This window comes from Orcinus orca, chromosome 7, assembly GCF_937001465.1.
Source record: "Orcinus orca chromosome 7, mOrcOrc1.1, whole genome shotgun sequence".
Taxonomy (NCBI): domain Eukaryota; kingdom Metazoa; phylum Chordata; class Mammalia; order Artiodactyla; family Delphinidae; genus Orcinus; species Orcinus orca.
The window spans coordinates 27072094-27093090 of record NC_064565.1 but is presented as its reverse complement, the minus strand read 5'-3'; the positions used below and the strand labels follow the sequence as shown (position 1 = coordinate 27093090).

At 39.2% G+C, this 20997-nt stretch overlaps 1 protein-coding gene across 21 annotated transcripts in view; it reads right to left on the bottom strand.

The window, feature by feature from the left end:
* R3HDM1 (R3H domain containing 1) overlaps positions 1 to 20997 on the bottom strand; it is a 180959-nt gene that overhangs the window by 17570 nt on the left and 142392 nt on the right. For all 21 annotated transcript variants that reach the window (XM_049712659.1, XM_033420306.2, XM_049712650.1 and 18 more), the window contains one exon: positions 20107 to 20258. In XM_049712659.1, the coding sequence (XP_049568616.1) occupies positions 20107 to 20258 (152 nt within the window). The remainder of the gene's footprint in view (positions 1 to 20106; positions 20259 to 20997) is intronic.

Here is a 20997-nt window from a genome sequence, read left to right as displayed (position 1 = left end):
CTGCGCATCCGGAGCCTGTGCTCCGAAACGGGAGAGGCCACAGCGGTGAGGGGCCCGCGTACCGAAGAAAAACAAAAACAAAAAAACCCAAACAAACAAAAACATTAAAAAAATGTACCAAGGAACTTAGAAACAGTCATATCTTATGATCTATTAATCCCACTCTAAAGACCCTATAAAAATGAAGAAATTCAAGTTGCTCACCAGGGTTAATAAATTATTGTATATTCATAAAATCAAACATTAAAAATTATATTTACAAAGAAATTTTTAATGACGTGAAAAACCCTACACCACACGAACAAAAAATATCCAATAGTATCACAACTATGTTAAAACTACATACAAAGACTTCCTTGGTGGCGCAGTGGTTAAGAATCCGCCTGCCAATGCAGGGGACATGGGTTTGAGCCCTGATCCGGGAAGATCCCACATGCTGCGCAGCAACTAAGCCCGTGTGCCACAACTACGGAGCCCGCGTGCCACAGCTACTGAAGCCTGTGTGCCTAGAGCCCGTGCTCTGCAACAACAGAAGCTACCACAATGAGAAGCCCGTGCACTGCAACAAAGAGTAGACCCGCTTGCCGCAACTAGAGAAAGCCTGCGCGCAGCAACAAAGACCCAACACAGCCAAAAATAAATACATAAATAAATTTATTTTAAAAAACCAAAAATACTACATACGAAAAGAAAAAAGATTGAGAGAATAATATGAACACGACAGTAGCAGTTAACTTTTCCAAAAATGCACACAGGCATTTAATAATTTTAATCACTAAAAATACCCTATGAAAACTGCCTGAAAAGTTCAACTTTTAAATGCTGTATCAGGGATTTAATATCAACTAATAATCTGAATCTCCTTCAGAAGTCTTCAGAAGTCACAGTATGCCTTGTGAAGACAATTACACTGATCTTCTGAAATATAAGTCACCTTCAATTCATTTGAGGGGTAGACTTCAGTCAGGTTTGCTGTCTCTGGAAGAAAATATTAGCTTTCTGCCTTATAAGCTCTTTGCAATTCAAGGTGACTTCTACCTTATGTATTTTTGTGATGAGGATATCTAGCTAGGACAATATAAACAAACCCTCAACCAATTAGAATTTGACCAAACTATATGCTCAATTAATGAAAATAAATGCCAAATAAAACTTTTATTGTACAATATTTGGAGTTTTCCTTACATGCAAATGGCCAATTTTTCTAGGCTTTCTGGTTAAATGTTTATATTCCTAGAAGTATTCATTTATAGCTCACCTATTTCCAATGTGAAAGATTAAAAAAAAACTGAGTATACTAAAAAACAGAGAAGAGAAAACACTTAAAAGCAAAACAGAAATGGTGTAGGGACATCTGGGATAAGATTGTTGTGTTCACTGAGAACCGAATCTACTTTGTGTTTCCCGGCAGCTAAGACAAGTTGGTGAACCCAGAGGACACTAAGACTCTGCCAGGAAGACAAAGGAAGCAAACATTTAAGCCTCTGGCAGACGCTGGGTTACAGGCATATCATAATTGTATTCTAGGTTGAATTTAAAGCACGTAGTTAGTTATAGAGGATTTTAGTCCTTTGATAGAAGACATGAAACGCAGTTCATAATTTTACCAGGAAACTGAGAAGCTGAGGGGGAAATCTTGCCTGAAGAGAGGATTACTTCCTGTTAAAAAATAGGCAGGATGTAGAATTACTTGCAGTAAGGGCTAACACTTTCCTTAAAATGAACTTTGTAGTTTTCAAGTACTTGAATGAGACCCAAGGGTCTGCACTGCACATTTCACATAAAAGATGCCTTTGGCTTGAGAAATATAAGGGTAGCTATTATCAAACACAATCAACCGCAAAGATATCTGTGGTGCTCCTGGGAGAATGACTGAGTTTGAGAAGGGCCATACTCTAACCACCCCACTAGTATAAACTGGTTATTATCAAGCAGCTCTGTCAGTGCAGAGCTAACGGATGTATCACTTTAGTAGCTCACTGAAGTGGCAGCAAACATTCACCAAACAGTAATTTTAGCTTTAGTATAGCTGATCCTAAGGTGCTCTTTTTAACAATTACTTAGCTGCTTATTAAGTCTGTGAGACCGTAAATTGTCACTGGCACTGAGGACGATGCTTGTATGCCTGTGTGATACAGCTGAAGAACAGGTATCCCATTCCTCAAACAGCTTCATAAAATCTTTTAAATATAATTTCAAAAGACAGGATGCCAGAACAGTATAATTTCTTCTTTTTTGAATCAAATTTCACCAATTAGAGACTGACTTCTGGCATGACAGCATGAGTTTACCGATCTGCTCTCCCCACTGAAAGTGGTGAAAGCTATAAAAAAGCAACCATTGAAACCCTATGGAAATGATCCTAAGGATGAAGAGCAAACTAGAAACATCTATTCAAGAACATGTATGAAAACTCAGTAAGAAAAGTGAGTTTGGGGCCTTCCTGGTGGCGCAGTGGTTGGGAGTCCGCCTGCCGATGCAGGGAACACGGGTTTGTGACCCAGTCCAGGAAGATCCCACATGCCGCGGAGCGGCTGGGCCCGTGAGCCATGGCCGCTGAGCCTGCGTGTCCGGAGCCTGTGCTCCGCAACAGGAGAGGCCACAACAGTGAGAGGCCCCTGTACCGAAAAAAAAACCCAGAAACAAACACGAAAAGTGAGTTTGATATTTGAACCAATACTACTCCTTCCTGCCCCTCCCAGTTTAGTGAAGTACAGACTCTACTCCAGACAGCTGTAGCCAAGAACACAGAGCTCCCTCTCCCCACGGCACCAGAGGGAGGATTTCTTCCTAGGAGGAGTGGTATGTCAGCTTTCTCATCCTGCTCTCAGGTACCTGTTGCTGAAGCTAAATCTGGGGTGAATGAACATGAGAGGCGGGAACTCCTTTCCACCCAACCTCCACTTGTACAACAGAGGGTCTACTGTGGGTGTGATATGCAGAGAATACTGGGGCCCTGGCCTGATCACCCTGGCCCCAGCTCCTGAAGTGGTGATTTTTCACACTAGGAGAGGTAAGCCAGTGATCCTAGGCTGTGGTCTCCCCACCCTCTACCAAGTGCTCAGCTCATAGGATAGGGTGTCACTTTTAGAGAAGCTAATCACTGTCCTAATCCCCAGCTTCTGAGCCCTGGATCAGAGATTTTTCTGGGGAGAAAAGAGGCTATAAAACAGCACCTAATGTATTCTCCAAAGAACTGTCTTTTTAAAAATTTATTTATTCATTTATTATTTTTGGCTGCGTTGGGTCTTCATTGCTGTGCATGGGCTTTCTCTAGTTGTGGCTAGCGGGGGCTACTCTTCGTTGTGGTGCATGGGTTTCTCATTGAGGTGGCTTTTCTTGTTGCGGAGCACAGGCTCTAGGCGCACAGGCTTCAGTAGTTGTGGTATGCGGGCTCAGTAGTTGTGGCTTGTGGGCTCCAGAGTGCAGCCTCAGTAGTTGTGTGCACGGGCTTAGTTGCTCTGCAGCATGTGGGATCTTCCTGGACCAGGGCTGGAACACGTGTCCCCTGCATTGGCAGGCGGATTCTTAACCATTGCGCCACCAGGGAAGCCCTCCAGCTTTTTTTTGTTTGTTTGTTTGTTTTTGCGGTAGGCGGGCCTCTCACTGCCGTGGCCTCCCCCGCTGCGGAGCACAGGTTCCAGACGCGCAGGCTCAGCGGCCATGGCTCATGGGCCCAGCCGCTCCGCGGCATGTGGGATCCTCCCGGACTGGGGCACGAACCCACGTCTGCTGCATCGGCAGGCGGACTTCCAACCACTGCGCCACCCGGGAAGCCCTCCAGCTTTTATTAATTACAAATAATACTGCAGTGAACACCTTTAGCATTATCTTTGCACCTTTGTGCTGGTATTTCAACCAGATAAATTTCTAGAAATAGAACTACTGGATTAAAGGCAGATTCTTAACCACTGCACCACCACGGAAGCCCCAAAAGAACTGTCTTTAATTGCAACAGAGTGGGACGAAGTTCAAGCCTACAGGTGCTTTCAGGAACAGTGATGATTGTGGTAAGGACAACTGGGAGGAGATTCAAGATTCAGGCTAAACTGTAGGCTTGCTAGTTTGCAAGAGGGAAACAGGTAAAAAGACAGCAGGAATGAGCCTTCCTTATGTCAGAATAAAAATCAAATATTGACTACAGAAACTTTTTCTTCAAAGGAGACAGATTTTGATTGAATTACTTTGTAGAGCAATTTATGAGTCAGTTTATTATTGAAAACAACAGGGTAATCAGCTAGCAGTTAGTGGATGCTGTCAAGGAAAAAGAGGAACAAGAGTCCAACCGAAACCACTGTGATTCCAGGATGACTGTGAGAATACCCAAAATAGTTTTCCCTGCTTGAGGAAAAAAATCAGAGGCTGAACATCTGCTGGTGGTGGGAGGTTTAAATAGACTTCATTAAAATAATCCAGTCAGTCACTAAACAAATTAACAAGTGAACAACAATAACCAGACCTGCTACAATACATTATCTAAGATGTCTAATTAAAAAAAAAAATTACAAGGCATGAAAATAAACAGTAAGGTGTAATCCATACTTTGGATGCAAGCAGGGAACAGAAACTGCCTGTGAGAAAGAACAGATTTTTCACATTTATCTGAAAGGCCGTAAAGTAGCCATTACAGACATGTTCACAAAACCAAAGGAAACCATGCATAGGGAAGTAAAGAAGGAATGGTGACAAGGTTGCATTAACAAATAGAGAATATTGGGACTTCCCTGGCGGCACAGTGGTTAAGAATCCGCCTGCCAATGCAGGGGACACGGGTTCGAGCCCTGGTGGAGGAAGACAGATTAAAAGAGATTATGTAAGATAAAGAACAGAGAGAAAAAGGAACACAGAAAAAAGAGCTTCAGAGAAATGTGGGGTGTTGTTAAACAAACCTACACGTGTATAATGGGATTATCAGAGAGGAGAGAAAGCAGCAGAAATGACATTCCAAGAAATAATGGCTGAAAACATCCCAAATTTATTGAAAAACAATAACCTACTCATCCAGAAACCTCAACAATCTCTAAGCAGAATAAATGCAGAGATCCGAAGAGATACCGTAGTAAAAATGCTGAAAGTCAAAGACACGCAGCAAGAGAAAAATGACTAGTTACTTATAATGTAACCCCAGTAAGATTAACAGCTAACTTCCCAGCAGACAAGATGAAGGTCAGAAGGCAGTGGGAAAACATATTCAAAATGGTCAAGGGAAAAACCTGTTAACAAAGATTCCTATATCCAGCAAAGCTATTTTTCAAAATGATGGCAAAACTAAGACTTTCCTTAGTAAATACAAACTGTGAATTTGTTGACGGCAATAGGCACTGATTAGAACAAACACAAAAAGATAAAGAGTACAGTATTATGGACTGAATGCTTGCATCCCTCCCAAATTCATATGTTGAAACCCTAACCTCAATGTAATGGTATTTGAAGATGGGGCCATGAAGAGGTAACTAGGTTAGATGACGTCATGTGGGTGGAGCCCTGGTCCAATGAGATTAGTGCTCTTATAAGAAAAGACATCAGAGAACTTGCTCTTCCTCTGCTTGCACAGGTTGAAGAAAGGCCAAATGAGCCCACAATGAGAAGGTGGCCATCTGCAAACCAAGGGAGAAGCCTCACCAGATATCAACCCTGCTGGTACCTTGATCTTGGATTTCCAGTCTCCAGAACAGTGAGAAAATAAATTTCTGTTGTTTATGCCACCCAGTCGTTATGGCAGCCTGAGAAGACTAATACAACCAAGAACAGGTAATTATGTAATTGGAAAGACTGTAGAAATGCATATTTTCCCTCCTTTCTTCTGATTTTAGAGGCAAATATATAAAATAATATGTATATAATATAATGTTGGGCCTATAACATATACAAATGTAACATATTTGCCAATAATAGCATGAAGGATGGGGGTGGGAACAAAGCTGTATGGGCTAAGGAAATGCCTACTGATGGTAAGGTAATAGTTATAACAATGTATTGTGTTTGTAATATTAATATAATATGTATAACAAGAATACCAGAAAAAAGGGGGGAAAGAGAATAGAGCAGTGTAGCAGTAACTTTTCTTTATATCACTAGAATTAAACTAGTGTAAATCAGAAGCTGACTTGGATAAGTTAAGATATATATGGTAAATCCTAGAAAAACCACTAACAAAAACCCTCTAGAAAAGTAAAATAGAAAGAAAGAAATTAAAATGCTACATTAGGAAATATTCATTTAATGCAAGAGAAAGCAGGAAAAGGAAGAATAAAAAAACAAACACAGGAGATAGAAAACAAAAAGCAAAATGGCAGACATAAGCCAAGTACATTAATAATAACATTAAATGTGAATGGATTAAATGATTCCATCAAAAGACAGAGATTGTCAGGATAAAAAATGATCCAACTATATGCTGTCTACAGGAGACACAAAGGCTGAAAATAACAGGATGGCAAAAGATATATCACACAAACAGTAACCACAAGAAAGCTGGTATGTCTATATTAATATCTGACAAAACAGACTTTAAAACAAAAACTGTATGAGATAAAGAAAGAATTTCATAATGAAAAAGGGTCAGGGAAATATAATAGTTGTAAACATATCAGCTCCTAGTAAAGGAGCACCAAAATACATGAAACACACACTGAAAAGAATGTAAGGAGAAATATACAATTCAATGATAGTAGCTGGAGATTTCAACACTCCACTTGCCTTTTTTTTGGCCGCACCGTGTGGCTCGTGGGATCTTAGTTCCCAGACCAGGGATTGAACCCAGGCCCATGGCAGTGAAAGCAGGGAGTCCTAACCACTGGACTGCCAGGGAATTCCCAACACTCCGCTTTCAATAATGAATAGAACAACAATACAGCAGATCAACAAGGAACAGAAAACCTGGACAACACTATAAACTAATTAGACCTAAGAGACATCTACAGAACACTCCATCCAACAATAACAGAATATACAATCTTTTCAAGTGTACGTGGAATATTCTCCCGATAGACCATATGCTGGGCCATAAAATGAACCTCAGTAAATTTAAAAGGATAGAAATAATACAAAGTATGTTCTCCAACCACAATGGAATGAAATTAGAAATAAACAGCAGGAAAAAACTTGGGACACACACAAGTAAGTAGAAATTAAACACCACAATACTATGTTACCAATAGGTCAAAGAAGAAATCAACATAGAAACCAGAAAATACTTTGGGATGAACGACGATGAAGATACAACATGCCAAATCTTATGGAATGCCACTAAAGCAGTGCTTAGAGGGAAACTTATAGCTGTAAATGCCAATATTAAAAAAGAAGAAAGATCTCAGATCAATAACCTACACTTCCATCTTAAGACATTGGGTGGAGGGCTGGGGGACAGATCACCAAACCAAAAGCAAGCCAAAGGAAGTAAATAAGAAAGATTATAATGGGACTAAACAAAATAGAGAACAGAAAAACAAGATGAAAATCAGTAAAACCCAAAAGCTGGTTCACTGAAAAGATCAACAAAATTGACAACTTTTTGTTAAATTGACCAAGAAAAAAAGAGAGAAAACTCAAATTACCAGAGTCAGAAATGAAGAGGGGAGATTACTAGACTACAGAAATAAAAAGGATAATAAAATAGTATGCAAAATTGTATACCAAGAAAATAGATCAAATTCCCAGAAATATACCAACTGCCAAAACGAACTCAAGTAGAAACAGATAATCAGAATGGATCTATAACAAATGAAGAGATTGAAGTAGTAATCATAAAACATCTTACACACACACACACACACAAGCCCCTGCATAGAAGGTTTCACCACTGAATTCTATCAAACATTTAAAGAAAAATTAACAATAATCCTTCATAAACTCTTCCAAAAAACATAGAAAAGAACACTTCCCAACTCATTCTATATTACCCTAATACTAAAACCAGACAAAGGCACCACAAGACCACAGACCAATATCTCTTATGAATATAAATGCTAAAATCTGACCAACTGTGATTTATCCCAGGAATGCCAGGGTCATTTAATATCTGAAAACCAATTAATGTAATACATTATATTTTCTCAACATGATACAGAGCACCTATGAAAAATCCACAACTAACATCTTTATTAAGGTGGAAGACTGAATGTTGTCCAGTCACGAAGGAGACAAGGATGTCAGCTCTCACTACTTGTATGGAACAGTGTACTAAGCGTTCCAACCAGAGCAATAAGGCAAGAAAATGAAATAAAAGGTACCCAAATTGAAAAGGAAGAAATAAAACAATTTCTTCACAGATGAATACGGAAAATCCCAAGAAATCTATTTAAGAAGTATTATAACTAGTAAATGAGTTCAACAAAGTTGTAGGATACAGGATCAGTATACAAAAAATAATCTGCATTTCTATACACTTCCAATGAACAATCAAAATGAAATTAAAACAATTCCATTCAAAGTATCATCATGAAGAATAAAACACTTAGGAATAAGTTTAATAAAACAAGTGAAAAATCAACTCTAAAAACTACAGAAGCATTGTTGAAAGAAATTAAAGATCTAAATAATTGAAAAACATCCCATGTTCATGGAATGGAAGAATTAACATAGTTAAGATGCCAATTCTCCAAATTAATCTACAGATCTGACACAATCTCCATCAGAATCCCAGTTGACTTCTTTGTAGAAATGGATAAACTGATTACAAAATTCATATGGAACTGCAAGGGACCCAGAATAGCCAAAACAATCTTGATAAGAGAACCAAACTGGAGGACTCACACATCCTGATTTCAAAACTTCATCAATACAGTGTGGCACTGGCACAGGATAAACAGATTAGTAGAAGAGCACTGACAGTCCAGAAATAAACCCAGACATCTATGATCATCTGATTTGCAATAAGGGTACCAAGACCATTCAATGGGGAAAGAACAGTCTTTTCAACAAATAGCACTGGGAAAACTAAATAGTTATGTGCAAAACAATGAAGTTGGATGCTTGTCTCATACCATATAAAAAATTAACTAAAAATGGATCAAAGATTTAAATGTCAGACCTAGGGGCTTCCCTGATGGCGCAGTGGTTGGGAGTCTGCCTGCCGATGCAGGGGACATGGGTTCGTGCCCCGGTCCGGGGGGATCCCACGTGCCGCGGAGCGTCTGGGCCCGCGAGCCATAGCTGCTGAGCCTGCGCATACGGAGCCTGTGCTCTGCAACGGGAGAGGCCACAGCGGTGAGAGGCCCGCGTACCGCAAACCGCCACCCCCCTCCCCCCCCCCCAAAAAAAAGATTTAAATGTCAGACCTAAAACTATAAAATTCTTAGAAGATATAGACATAAATCTTGGTGATCACAGACCTGGTAATAAATTCTTTGATATGATACCAAAAGCATGAGCAACAAAAGAAAAAAAGATAAAATGAACTTCATCAAAGTGAAAAACTTTTGTACTTGAAAGGACTGCATCAAGAAAGTGAAAAGACAACCCACAGAAAGAGAGAAAATATTTACAATTTATATATCTGTTAAGGGACCTGTACCAGAATATATGAAGAACTCTTACAATTCAACAATAAAAAGACACACAACCCAATTAAATTGAGCAAAGGATCTGAATATACATTTCTCCAAGGAAAATATACAAATGGCTTAAAAAGCACATGAAAAGACATTCAGTATTATTAGTCATCAGGAAAATCAAAATCACGAGATATTACTTCACACCTACTAGAATGGTTATAATAAAAAAGTCAGATAATTAACAAGTATTAAAGGATGTGCAGAGGACTTCCCTGGTGGCACAGTGGTTAAGAATCCACCTGCCAATGCAGGGGACACGGGTTTGACCCCTGGCCCGGGGAAGATCCCACATGCTGCGAAGTAACTAAGCCCACGCACCACAACTACTGAGCCTGCATTTTAGAACCCGAGCGCCACAACTACTGAGCCCGCACACCACAACTACTGAAGCCTGCACACCTAGAGCCCGTGCTCTGCAACAAGAGAAGCCACTGCAATGAGAAGCACGTGCACCGCGATGAAGAGTAGCCCTCGCTTGCTGCAACTAGAGAAAGCCCGCGTGCAGCAACAAAGACCCAACGCAACCAAAAATAAACAAAATAAAGTAAATAATTTATATTAAGAAAGAAGCATGTGGAGAAATTAGATCACTCATGCACTGCTTATGGAAATGTAAAACGTTGCAGCTGCTTTGGAAAACATCATCCTCAAATGATTAAACATACAGTTACCACATGACCCAGTGATTCCACTCCTAGGTATATACCTAAGAGAAATGAAAACAGATGTCTACACAAAAATGTACAAACTAACGTTTACAGCAGTAGTCAAAGGTGGAAACAACCCAAATGTCCATCAACCGACAAATGGATAAACACAATGTGATATATCCCTACCATGGAGTATTATTCAGCTATAAAAAGGAGTAACCTACTGGTAATATGCTACAACATGGATGAACCTTAAAAACATTATGCTGAGTGAAAGCAGCCAGTCACAAATGACTACACATAATTCCATTGATATGAAATGTCCGTATCAGGGAACTCTACAGAGTAGTAGAGTAGATTAGTGGCTAGGAGATGATGGTGGTGGTGGAGGGGTTGGAGGGTGATAGCTAAAGAGTACGGAGTTTCCTTTTTTTCCCCCTTCATCAGTATATTCACATTAAAATTTTAAAAACTGTGATGAAATACACATAGCATACAATTTATCAACTTAATCGTTTTAAGCATATAGCTCACTGCCATTAAACACATTCACATTGTTTCACAATAATTACCACCATCCATCTCCAGAACTCTTCATCTTGCATAACTGAAAATGAACCCATTAAATGGCAACTCCCCATTCCTCCTTTCCTCAGCCCCTGGCAACCACCATTCTACTTTCTGATTCTATTCATTTGATGACTCTAGGTAACTCAAATAAGTAGAATTATACAGTATTGGTCCTTTTCTGACTGGCTTACTTCACACAGTATAATGTCTTCAAGATTCATCCATGCTGTAGCATGTGACAGAATTTCCTTCCTTTTAAAGACTGAATAATATTCCACTGTATGTGTACACCACATTTAATTTATCCATTTATCTGATGGACACTTGGTTTGCTTCTACTTCAGGGTTTTGTTTTTTCTTTATAAATTTATTTATCTTATCTTTGGCTGTGTTGGGTGTTCGTTGCTGCGCGCGGGCTTTCTCTAGCTGCGGCAAGTGGGGGCTACTCTTCGTTGTGGTGCGCAGCCTTCTCGTTGTGGTGGCTTCTCTTGTTGCGGAGCATGGGCTCTAGAGCGCAGGCTCAGTAGTTGTGGCGCGTGGGCTTAGTTGCTCCACGGCATGTGGGATCTTCCCGGACCAGGGCTCAAACCCGTGTCCCCTACATTGGCAGGTGGATTCTTAACCACCGCGCCACCAGGGAAGCCCTACTTCAGGGTTTTTGTTTGTTTTTCCGGAGAGAAAAATGTTCTAAAATTGACTGTGGTGATGGTTGCTGCACATCTGTGAATATACGAGAAACTATTAAGCAGTACACTTAAGTGGGTGAATTGTATGGTGTATGAATTTTACCTCAATAATGCTGTTTACAAAAAAGATAAATAAGGAAATAGGAGAACGGACAAAAATGGTGCATATGTAAAAGGTACACACAAAGAAGTCATATTATATGAAGTCACCCACAAAATGGTTGATGATTTAGGAAAAGTAATAGTATTCAAAACCCTACATAAAAATGTCATTGCTATCATTCATCTCTTCTCTTTATGGTTTTGCAAATATAATGACTGTTATTTCAAATTATTATTATTTTTGATGGGAGAATAGGACCCAGTGTATTCTTCTTAAGCAATAATTAGTTCACTCGAAAAGCAAGTCTCACATGTGCTACAGTTTTTAGTGACTACTAAAGATGATGTCATTGAAAACTGATGAATATTTGGCAAGGTGTGCTTTGGTTTTCTGCCTTTTTAAACCATCTGATGTGTTACTGCCAGTGAGAGTCAAACAAACTTCCTGAACTTAATAATATTGCTTAGTAGACATGTGCTGTGTTCCCTGAAGATGCTGTAAGTAATCGATATAATCCATTTGGGGACTATAGTAGTCTGGGTATCACACGTTTAATTCTTTAATAATGAATTAAAGAGACTGAAGCAGGTAACAAAAAACAAGCACTCTGAATCTCATTAGTCCCAATGACTGATTCACCATCTGTGACAACCTGAGCAAATTTCACCAGAATTTAAACCAAATTTAATCAGCCTAGCAGAAAAAATAAAAATTAAAAATGAAAGTAAACTATTCAAAGGTTACTCCATATTTCTCTTGGATCATTTTTGTTGGATTTTCCTATGAATAACAACATTTTTTACAACTTGTTTTTGGAGCAATTTTAATTTTGGGGGTGGATTATATTTGTGGTAAACCTTTTAGAGGTAGAATTACAGAATAAAAAAGTACAGCAGTTTCATGTTTTGTTAAATATCATCAGACTGATTTATAGAATCAGTTTTCATATACCTAGCACCCAGCAATGTTTGTCTCTCTGCTTAGTGTTAACTGTTTTGTCCTCCTTTATTGGTTAAGGTTGCCTTAGTTCTCATTTCTTAAGATTGTTGGGGAGAGTGAACATTTTCTCATGTGATAATTTATTATTAGTTCTTGTCAAATGGGTAAACTACTTATTTTCATGAATTATTTGTGGAGTTCATTCTAGAACTCTACAAATAATTATCATTAATATTATCATTCTAGAACATACAGAAGTGATACAAATGTTTATAAGCTTTTATCAGACATCTGTCACATCTCCCATCTTGATGCTTTCTTTTTGAAATCTGTCTTAATGTAACTGTGCTGAATCTTTATATCAAAACAACCTTTAAAACATTCATCTACTCTTTGATAACGCACTTCATATCTTGAATCCTAAATCAGTGAGAAAAATAAAGTAGTCAGAAAAGTATTTTCATAAACTCTTCACCACACCTATCTACATACTAATATCTGAGCCCATGCACTCTGCTTTTCCTCCATTTACCATATGCAAATCCTCTGCATTTTATTTATGGCTAACCGACTTTCCATTTGAGTGTTTACTCTCATCCACCTTGAGGACCTTACAACTCTACCCCCTCTCTCCTATAGCAACACACCTCTTTCTGGTGTCTTTCATTTCAGCATGCAAACACTCCTTTTTTCAATTAAGAACAGGACACTCTCTCTTAACCTCATTTCCCCCTCCCATATACTACTGAAATTCAATGCTCCCTTTAGGGATGCAATTCTCAAAAGTTGTCTCTATTTAGTGTCTCCAGTTCCTCTCCTCCCATTCTCTTGCCCCTTATCTCTTAAAGTCTTCCCCCATAGTTAATGATTTTATTACCTATTTAGGGGTTTGAAATATATATACAACAAGAGTACCCAGAAATATATTATACATTTTAAAGAATTATAAGATGAAGAACTATGTAACCTCCATTTGGATTAAGAAAAGAACATCACTAAGTTTCCACAACTTTCCTCACCATGTACCTCTAACTATTGTATAGCAGTGCTCCACACGTAGGTTTAACTTTTTAAACAAATTGTTTCTGAAGGTGTTTTTTTTTTTAAATTACTGAGGTTTGAGAATTCTTCATATCCTCTCTGCAGAAGTACTTTTTCAGATATTTGATTTCCCAGTCAGTATATTGTTTGATTTTTCATTTTTATTGTGTTGTGTAGCCAATTTCCATCTGGTATAATTTTCTTACTGTCTGAAAGACTTCCTTTAACATTCCTTGCAGTGCAGGTAAGCTGGTGATTAATTGTTTCAGTTTTTGCATGTTTGAAATAGTCTTTATTTCATATTTGTTTCTGAAAAATATTTCTACTGGTATAGAATTCTGTTTTTTCTCTCATAACCCCAAATACAGATGTTGTACCACTGACTTCTGGCTTGTATTGTTTCTAACAAGAAGTCTATCGAATTCTTATCTTTGTTCCTCTATATGTAACGTGTCTTTTTTTCTCTGGCTACTTTTACAATTTTCCCTTTATAACGTTTTGAAAAGTTTCCTCCATATTTCTTTTGCCTGAGTTTGTTGAACTTTTTGGATATGCAGGTTTATGATTTTCATAAATTTTGAAACATTTCAGCCATTACTATTCAAATATTTTTTTGTCCACCCTTTTCCTCTCTTTGGAGGATGCCAATTGCACATGCATTAGGCCCCCTGAAAAGCACTGATGCTCTGTTCATTATTTCCTAGTTCTTCTTCCTCTGTCTGAATTTTATACTGGCATTGTTTCAGTCAGTTTCAATTGACTGATTTTTCCTCATTATTGGCCTTATTAGTTTCTCACTTCCTTGCACACTTCCTGATTTTTGATTGGATGCCAGGCATTATGAATTTAACCTTGTTGACTGTTGGATATCCTTGTTTTTTTTTTTGTTTGTTTTGGCCGTGTTGGGTCTTCATTGCTGTGCGCAGGCTTTCTCTAGTTGCGGCGAGCGTGGGCTACTCTTTGTTGCAGTGCATGGGCTTCTCACTGCGGTGGCTTCTCTTATTGCAGAGCACAGGCTCTAGGTGAGCAGGCTTCAGTAGTCGTGGTGTGCGGGCTCAGTAGTTGTGGCTCGTGGACTCTAGAGCACAGGCTCAGTAGCTGTGGGGCACGGGCTTAGTTGCTCTGTGGCATGGTATCTTCCAGGACCAGGGATTGGACCTGCGTTCCCTGCATTGGTAGGCGGATTTTTTTTTTTTTTTTTTTTTGCGGTACACGGGCCTCTCCTTGCTGTGGCCTCTCCCGTTGCGGAGCACAGGCTCTGGACGCGTAGGCTCAGCGGCCATGGCTCACGGGCCCAGCCGCTCCGCGGCATGTGGGATCCTCCCAGAACGGGGCACGAACCTGTGTCCTGTGCATCGGAAGGCGGACTCTCAACCACTGCGCCACCAGGGAAGCCCGCAAGCGGATTCTTAACCACTGCGCCAGCAGGGAAGTCCCCCTTGTATTTTTAAATAATATTTCTGAGCTTTGTTCTGAGCCACAGTTATCTGGAGACAATTTAATCCTCTTGGGTCCTGCTTGTTTAAGGCAGGACCAGAGCAGCTTTTAATCTAAGGCTAATTGTCCTCCACTACTGAGACAGTATTCTTTTAAGTCCTCTACTCAATGCCTCATGTGTTATGAGGTTTTGACATACTGGCTGGTAGGAATTTAAACTCTTCCTGTCCTTGTGTGAGCTTCAGGGATTGTTCTGCCTGTTCCTTTTGAATGGTTCTTTTCCCTGCCTTGGGGAATTTTTGCACATAAATGCACCAGTCAGAAATCAACTAAGACTCAAAAGGGTTCCACTTAGATCTCCAGAGCAACCTCTTTGTAACCCTCTTCTCTTCAGTATGCTGCCCTGCAAACTCTAAGCCACCTTGGCTTCCTGGGACTCCTAATTCCATCTCCTTAACTTAGACAGAGGGTCTTGCTTGGGTTCCTCCTCCCTGAGATGTGGCTAGGACACTCTCCCCAGGCAGCAAGCTGGAGCAATCGGAAGACTCACTTGTTTGTTTTCCCTCTCTCAGGGTTTACTGTCCCTCACTGCCTAATGAAAACTGTTGTTTCATGTATTTGTCTCTAGTTTTAAAGTTATGGTAGGAGGATAAATTTGGTTTCTACTACTCTATCATGGCTGGAAATGGAAATCAAGAGGATGTAGGTTTTTAAGATCCTTTCATCAACATGTCTGATATTGTCCCCAACACTGATAAGTAAAACACAGGAGTTGTTTTACACAGGAGTGTGAAACACAAGAGTTGTTTTACACAGCAGTATAAAACACACTCTCAAGGAATAGAAATTATTCACAAAATAAAATAAATAGAATATGCCAAAGGGGCACTTCCAACACAAACCTTTTCTGCTTCCTAAACTTGGAGTATCTCAGGGGATCGCTTGTTATCTAGGTTACCTATGGCCTGAAGAAATAACAAATAAAATGGCAAGCCATTCAAATTCTTGGGCTGTGAAGAAAGTCAGGATGGATTTTGAGAAACAATTTGGAAAAGCTTAAAATTTACTTGAGGAAGAAAGCTGTAAAAATCTAACGAATAATTCAAAAGTGGGTGGGAAGATTAAGAGGTGTACTCCTTTTTCCTTATGTTTAAAAAAAAAACTAACTGAATTTCTCCTTACATAAGTTCTTTGCCTTCTGTCTTTCAAAAAAGTACTACCTATTTTTGAATAAATACTCTTCTTGACCTTTTATCTGTAAGACTTCATGAACTGCAAAACTTGTAATTTCCTTCTTAGAGTTCTTTATTTGTTATTTTGGCCACATTGTGGGGCTGGCTTATTTATTTATTTATTCATCACAAATTATTTATTTATTTATTTTTGGCTGCATTGGGTCTTCGTTGCTGCATGTGGGCTTTCTCTAGTTGTGGTGAGCGGGGCTACTCTTCGTTGCGGTGCACGGGCTTCTCATTGCGGTGGCTTCTCTTGTTGCGGAGCACGGGCTCTAGGCACGCAGGCTTCAGTAGTTGTGGCATGCGGTCTCAGTAGTTGTGGCTCATGGGCTCCAGAGCACAGGCTCAGTAGTTGTGGCGCATGGGCTCAGATGCTCCGCGGCATGTGGGATCTTCCCGGACCAGAGATTGAACCTGTGTCCCGTCTTGGCAGGTGGATTCTTAACTACTGCGCCACCAGGGAAGTCCCTGGTTCAATTTTGAAACCAGAGCTTATGAACAATGTAATTAAAAATATAGAAAATATAATGTTTAGAATATATGATTCCTAACAAAGTTCACATATTATGTGTACACTGAAAAATAACTTGAATGAAGACACCAAAATTTAACAGTGATTATCTCTGAGTGGTGAGATTGTAGCTGATTTGCTTTTTCACCCTTTTTTACATTTTGAAAATTTTATATTTTCAAATTTTCTACAATGACTCTGTATTTTACGTATAATCAGGAAGACCCAAACAAGTTAAATAGAGAGAACACTCTTTTAACGGACAAAATGTAGATGCAGGAGAATTATTTTGCCCAATAGAAACTCACTGAGAGAGACTGAAAAATGAAAAGATTTTTGCATGAAATAACACCTCTCCTCCTTATTCTTTAAAGATATCTACTTAAAAATTATTAATCTAAAATAGAGACTTCCAAAAAAATAAAATAAAATAGAGACTTCCCTGGTGGTGCAGTGGTTAAGAATCCACCTGCCAATGCAGGGGACAAGGGTTTGAGCCCTCGTGCGGGAAGATCACACATGCCATGGAGCAACTAAGCCCGTGCGCCACAACTACTGAGCCTGCGTTCCGGAGCCCGTGAGCCACAACTACTGAGCCCGCATGCCACAACTACTGAAGCCCGTGCGCCTAGAGCCCATGCTCCACGACAAGAGAAGCCACCGCAATAAGAAGCTTGTGCACCTCAACAAAGAGTAGCCCCTGCTCACTGCAACTGGAGAAAGCCCACGGGCAGCAAGAAAGACCCAATGCAGCCAAAAATAAATAAATAAATTTATATTAAAAAATTACTATTATCACTCATTTTCGGTGAGTTTACAAGAAATGGAATAGCTATAAGCATCCTCTTCCCTTCCTATTTAACATTATTTTTGTCCATATAACTTAATTTACTAATTAATTTTGCTGATAAATAAAAGCTGTTATATCCAATGAAGAGAAAATAAACATTCTGAAAAGGCAGTGTTTTAGCACCAGAAGTAACTTTCTCATTACATTTTATTTCTCTAGGCTAAGTGTTAACAAATTCCCTTTTAATAACAACAGAAGTAAAAGTTCACTAAAACATGTGGTTCAGATTGAGACTCTGTTATTGACAATTATTTCAAACGATGGCTGAGGCAAACAAAAAACCAAAATGCAAAACTAGAAGTTTAGGAGAAATTAAAGGAATCCAAAACAGTTCCAGAAGTAGGACAAAGGGGACACTAGAGGGATACTAGTTTACAAAATGAGGAAAAACAGACTATGCAGATGGAAAAGGGAAAAAGACTTAAAAGTAGGTTTTCTTTTTCATTATTTCATAAAGATTCTGTGAAACCTTTTTTTTAGAGTTCTGAAAAATAAAGGTTACAGTCTCTTCAAGTTCCCCTCTCTGTACGCTAGCCCTTTGAGATTGCAGATCAAAGACAAAAGTATATTCTCCTTTTGAGTTTCAAGATAAAAATGGGAAAATAAATGGTAATACAAAAAAACCCCAAATGGGAGCATTTTGAAAATATTATCCAACTAGCCTGCCCATTTTTGCAGACTGTAGGAATGAAATTAGATTTTTCTCTACATCATAGACAGAAATACCATGATTTGTTGTAAAACTAGTTTCTCTGACCGGTACATGGCTTGCTGAAAGTGACAAGGCACATGATTTGTATCAGGCCATGCTAAATCCTCATAGTACACATAACAACACAATCCAATCCAAACACAAAATTGCCTCAGTGATAACTGATTGGTTGAGCTGAAAGTAAAGATAATTCAAATTCCACTTTTCTGCATAAGGAGCCGCCACAAGAAAATGGATTGCTAAGCAACTCAAGCTAAGGAAGACATTTTTCAGAACAAAGGCTCACTTAGTGTTCTTACAGAAATCTTATAATCTGGTAATGTTTTAGTATAAACATGTGTGTTTGGATCAGGACCCTATAGCTTAGAGTTTAAGATATACTTTCCCCCTGTGAACAAACTGAGATTTATTATACTTGCTGGTATGGAGTAATCGACACAGTTTTACCTTAGGACACTGGGTCTTGGATGAAATTTTACAATGACAGATATTATGACTTTCTTGCAAATGTGTAAAATATTACTGGTTATGGAGACTTGTGCATAGCTGAAGTGTACAGATGAAAAAAAGGGCTGGTTAGCATAGGTCAGTGAGTCTCAACTCTTATTGCCAGAAGAATCACCTGGAAGGCTTTAAAAAATAATGGGAAATTTTAACACAGTATAAATTTCTATTTTCAGGACTTCCCTAGCAGTCCAGTGGTTAAGACTCCGTGCTTCCATTGCAGGGGATGCAGGTTCAATCCCTGGTCCGGGAAACAAGATCCTGCGTGCTGCACAGCGAGGCCCCCAAAAAATTTTTTTTAAATTTTCACTGTGCAGCAGCTCTACCACAAAAGAGCTGGGGCTCATCATTGTATAAAACTCCAAAGTTGCCTGTGAGATTTCAACCAACTTGTTTAAAAAGCCTGGGCCTTTTCAGTTTGTGGTATCCACAGAGAGGAGGAAATATGTGAGTTCCTCAGGTGTGTATGTATGTGTGTTTATGACAACAAATAAAATGAGAGTCAAGTCCCCATTTTCCCAAACAGATTCAATGAAGCAAGTACTGCAACCCCTTCTTAACCTCTAAATACCATCTGTAACCATAACTGGGTGACAGCCTCTTTCTTATCAGCAATTCTACCTTCAGACTCCTTATTAAAAAGAGCACCAAGGCTACTCTGGCAACCTTACAGAAATGTCATGAGAATAAATGAAAGACTGTAATCCACTCTGAACAGCAGACTAAAAGTACCCAACTCAAAGGAAGACTATTTTTTTTTTTTAACACATTAGGCTTATCAGAGAAGCTTCTGTTCTTTTAAGTTAAGTGGCTAATGGAATACTTCACGACTTGCTTTAATATAGACCTACTATCATTTGCTTCTCATATGCCTCCCTCCTCTTACTGATGAAAAAGGAGCTCCCCAGAGCCTGAAAAATTCCAGCAAGATATTTTGCTCTTGAAGTTATATACAGGAAATACATTCTCCCCAGACTCTTACAAAAACCTTAAATATTAACACATAAACGCTCTTAACTCTAAGATCTATGGCCAACTATTGATTCCACTTAGGTGAGTAAAAGGAGACTGGCCTACTACTTTCAGGCACATGAGAGAAAATTTGATTCTCCATTGGTTTACATATGGAATGCCTTGCTTATACTGATTTTGTTAAAAAAAATGCTAGATAAATAGATTGTATTGTAGTTTTTCTATTCTAGATTAGAGAATGATCTCAGGTAATGCCCCTTAGGCAACTTTAAAATTAGCAACAGACCACAATCCTGATAAACAATGAGGAGCTATAAGATTAGGCTTTTTATTCATACTCACCTTAAATTATTTTGTTGGCCAGGTGGAATGATGCTATAGTAAACTGGCATTCCTGCTGTAGGCATAGATCCTTGATTAGACTGATTAGGGAACATAACAGGCTGTTGGTAAGTCTGATGGGCAATTCCTTGAGAACCTTGAGGCAGTGAAACCTAAAATTTGAAAGGCAATTTAAAGGCAAAAAACGTTCTTTAAAACCTTGCAAATGTTAATGTCTCCAGCCTCCATAAACTTTCAAGTGTGAGCAGTTAGGAATAAGGTAAAACTGCCAATAGGCTGTCCTGATAAGTTAGTTACAGCATTACCACTTTATTTCAATGTTCCTTTTAGCTGGTTATTGTTTTTGGCTAGCATTTATCAATAGTACAGTAGGCTAGGAGTTATGACTCACATCCCAAAGTAGAAGTTATCTTATTATTTTTATTTTAAAAATTTATTTATTTAATTTTTGGCTGCGTTGGGTCTTTGTTGCTGCACGCGGGCTTTCTTTAGTTGCAGGGAGCCAGGGTTACTCTTCGTTGTGGTGTGCAGGCTTCAGTAGTTGTGGCAGGCGGGTTCAGTAGTTGTGGCTCACGGGCTCTACAGCACAGGCTCAGCAGTTGTGGTGCACGGGCTTAGTTGCTCCGCGGCATGTGGGATCTTCCCGGACCAGGGATCGAAGCCATGTCCCCTGCATTGGCAGGTGGATTCTGAACCAATGTGCCACCAGGGAAGTCCCAGAAGTTATTTTAAAAAAGAAACAGTTTCCAAATAAGGATGACCCTTTCACATGGAAAGAGTAATGCAATTTACCTCAGGTAGAGCGAAGTAAAACTCAGATGGGGTACTAGTGAGATATACTGGATCAGAAAGTGTGAGCTCTGAAGCTTAAGATATCTAGATGTGATACTG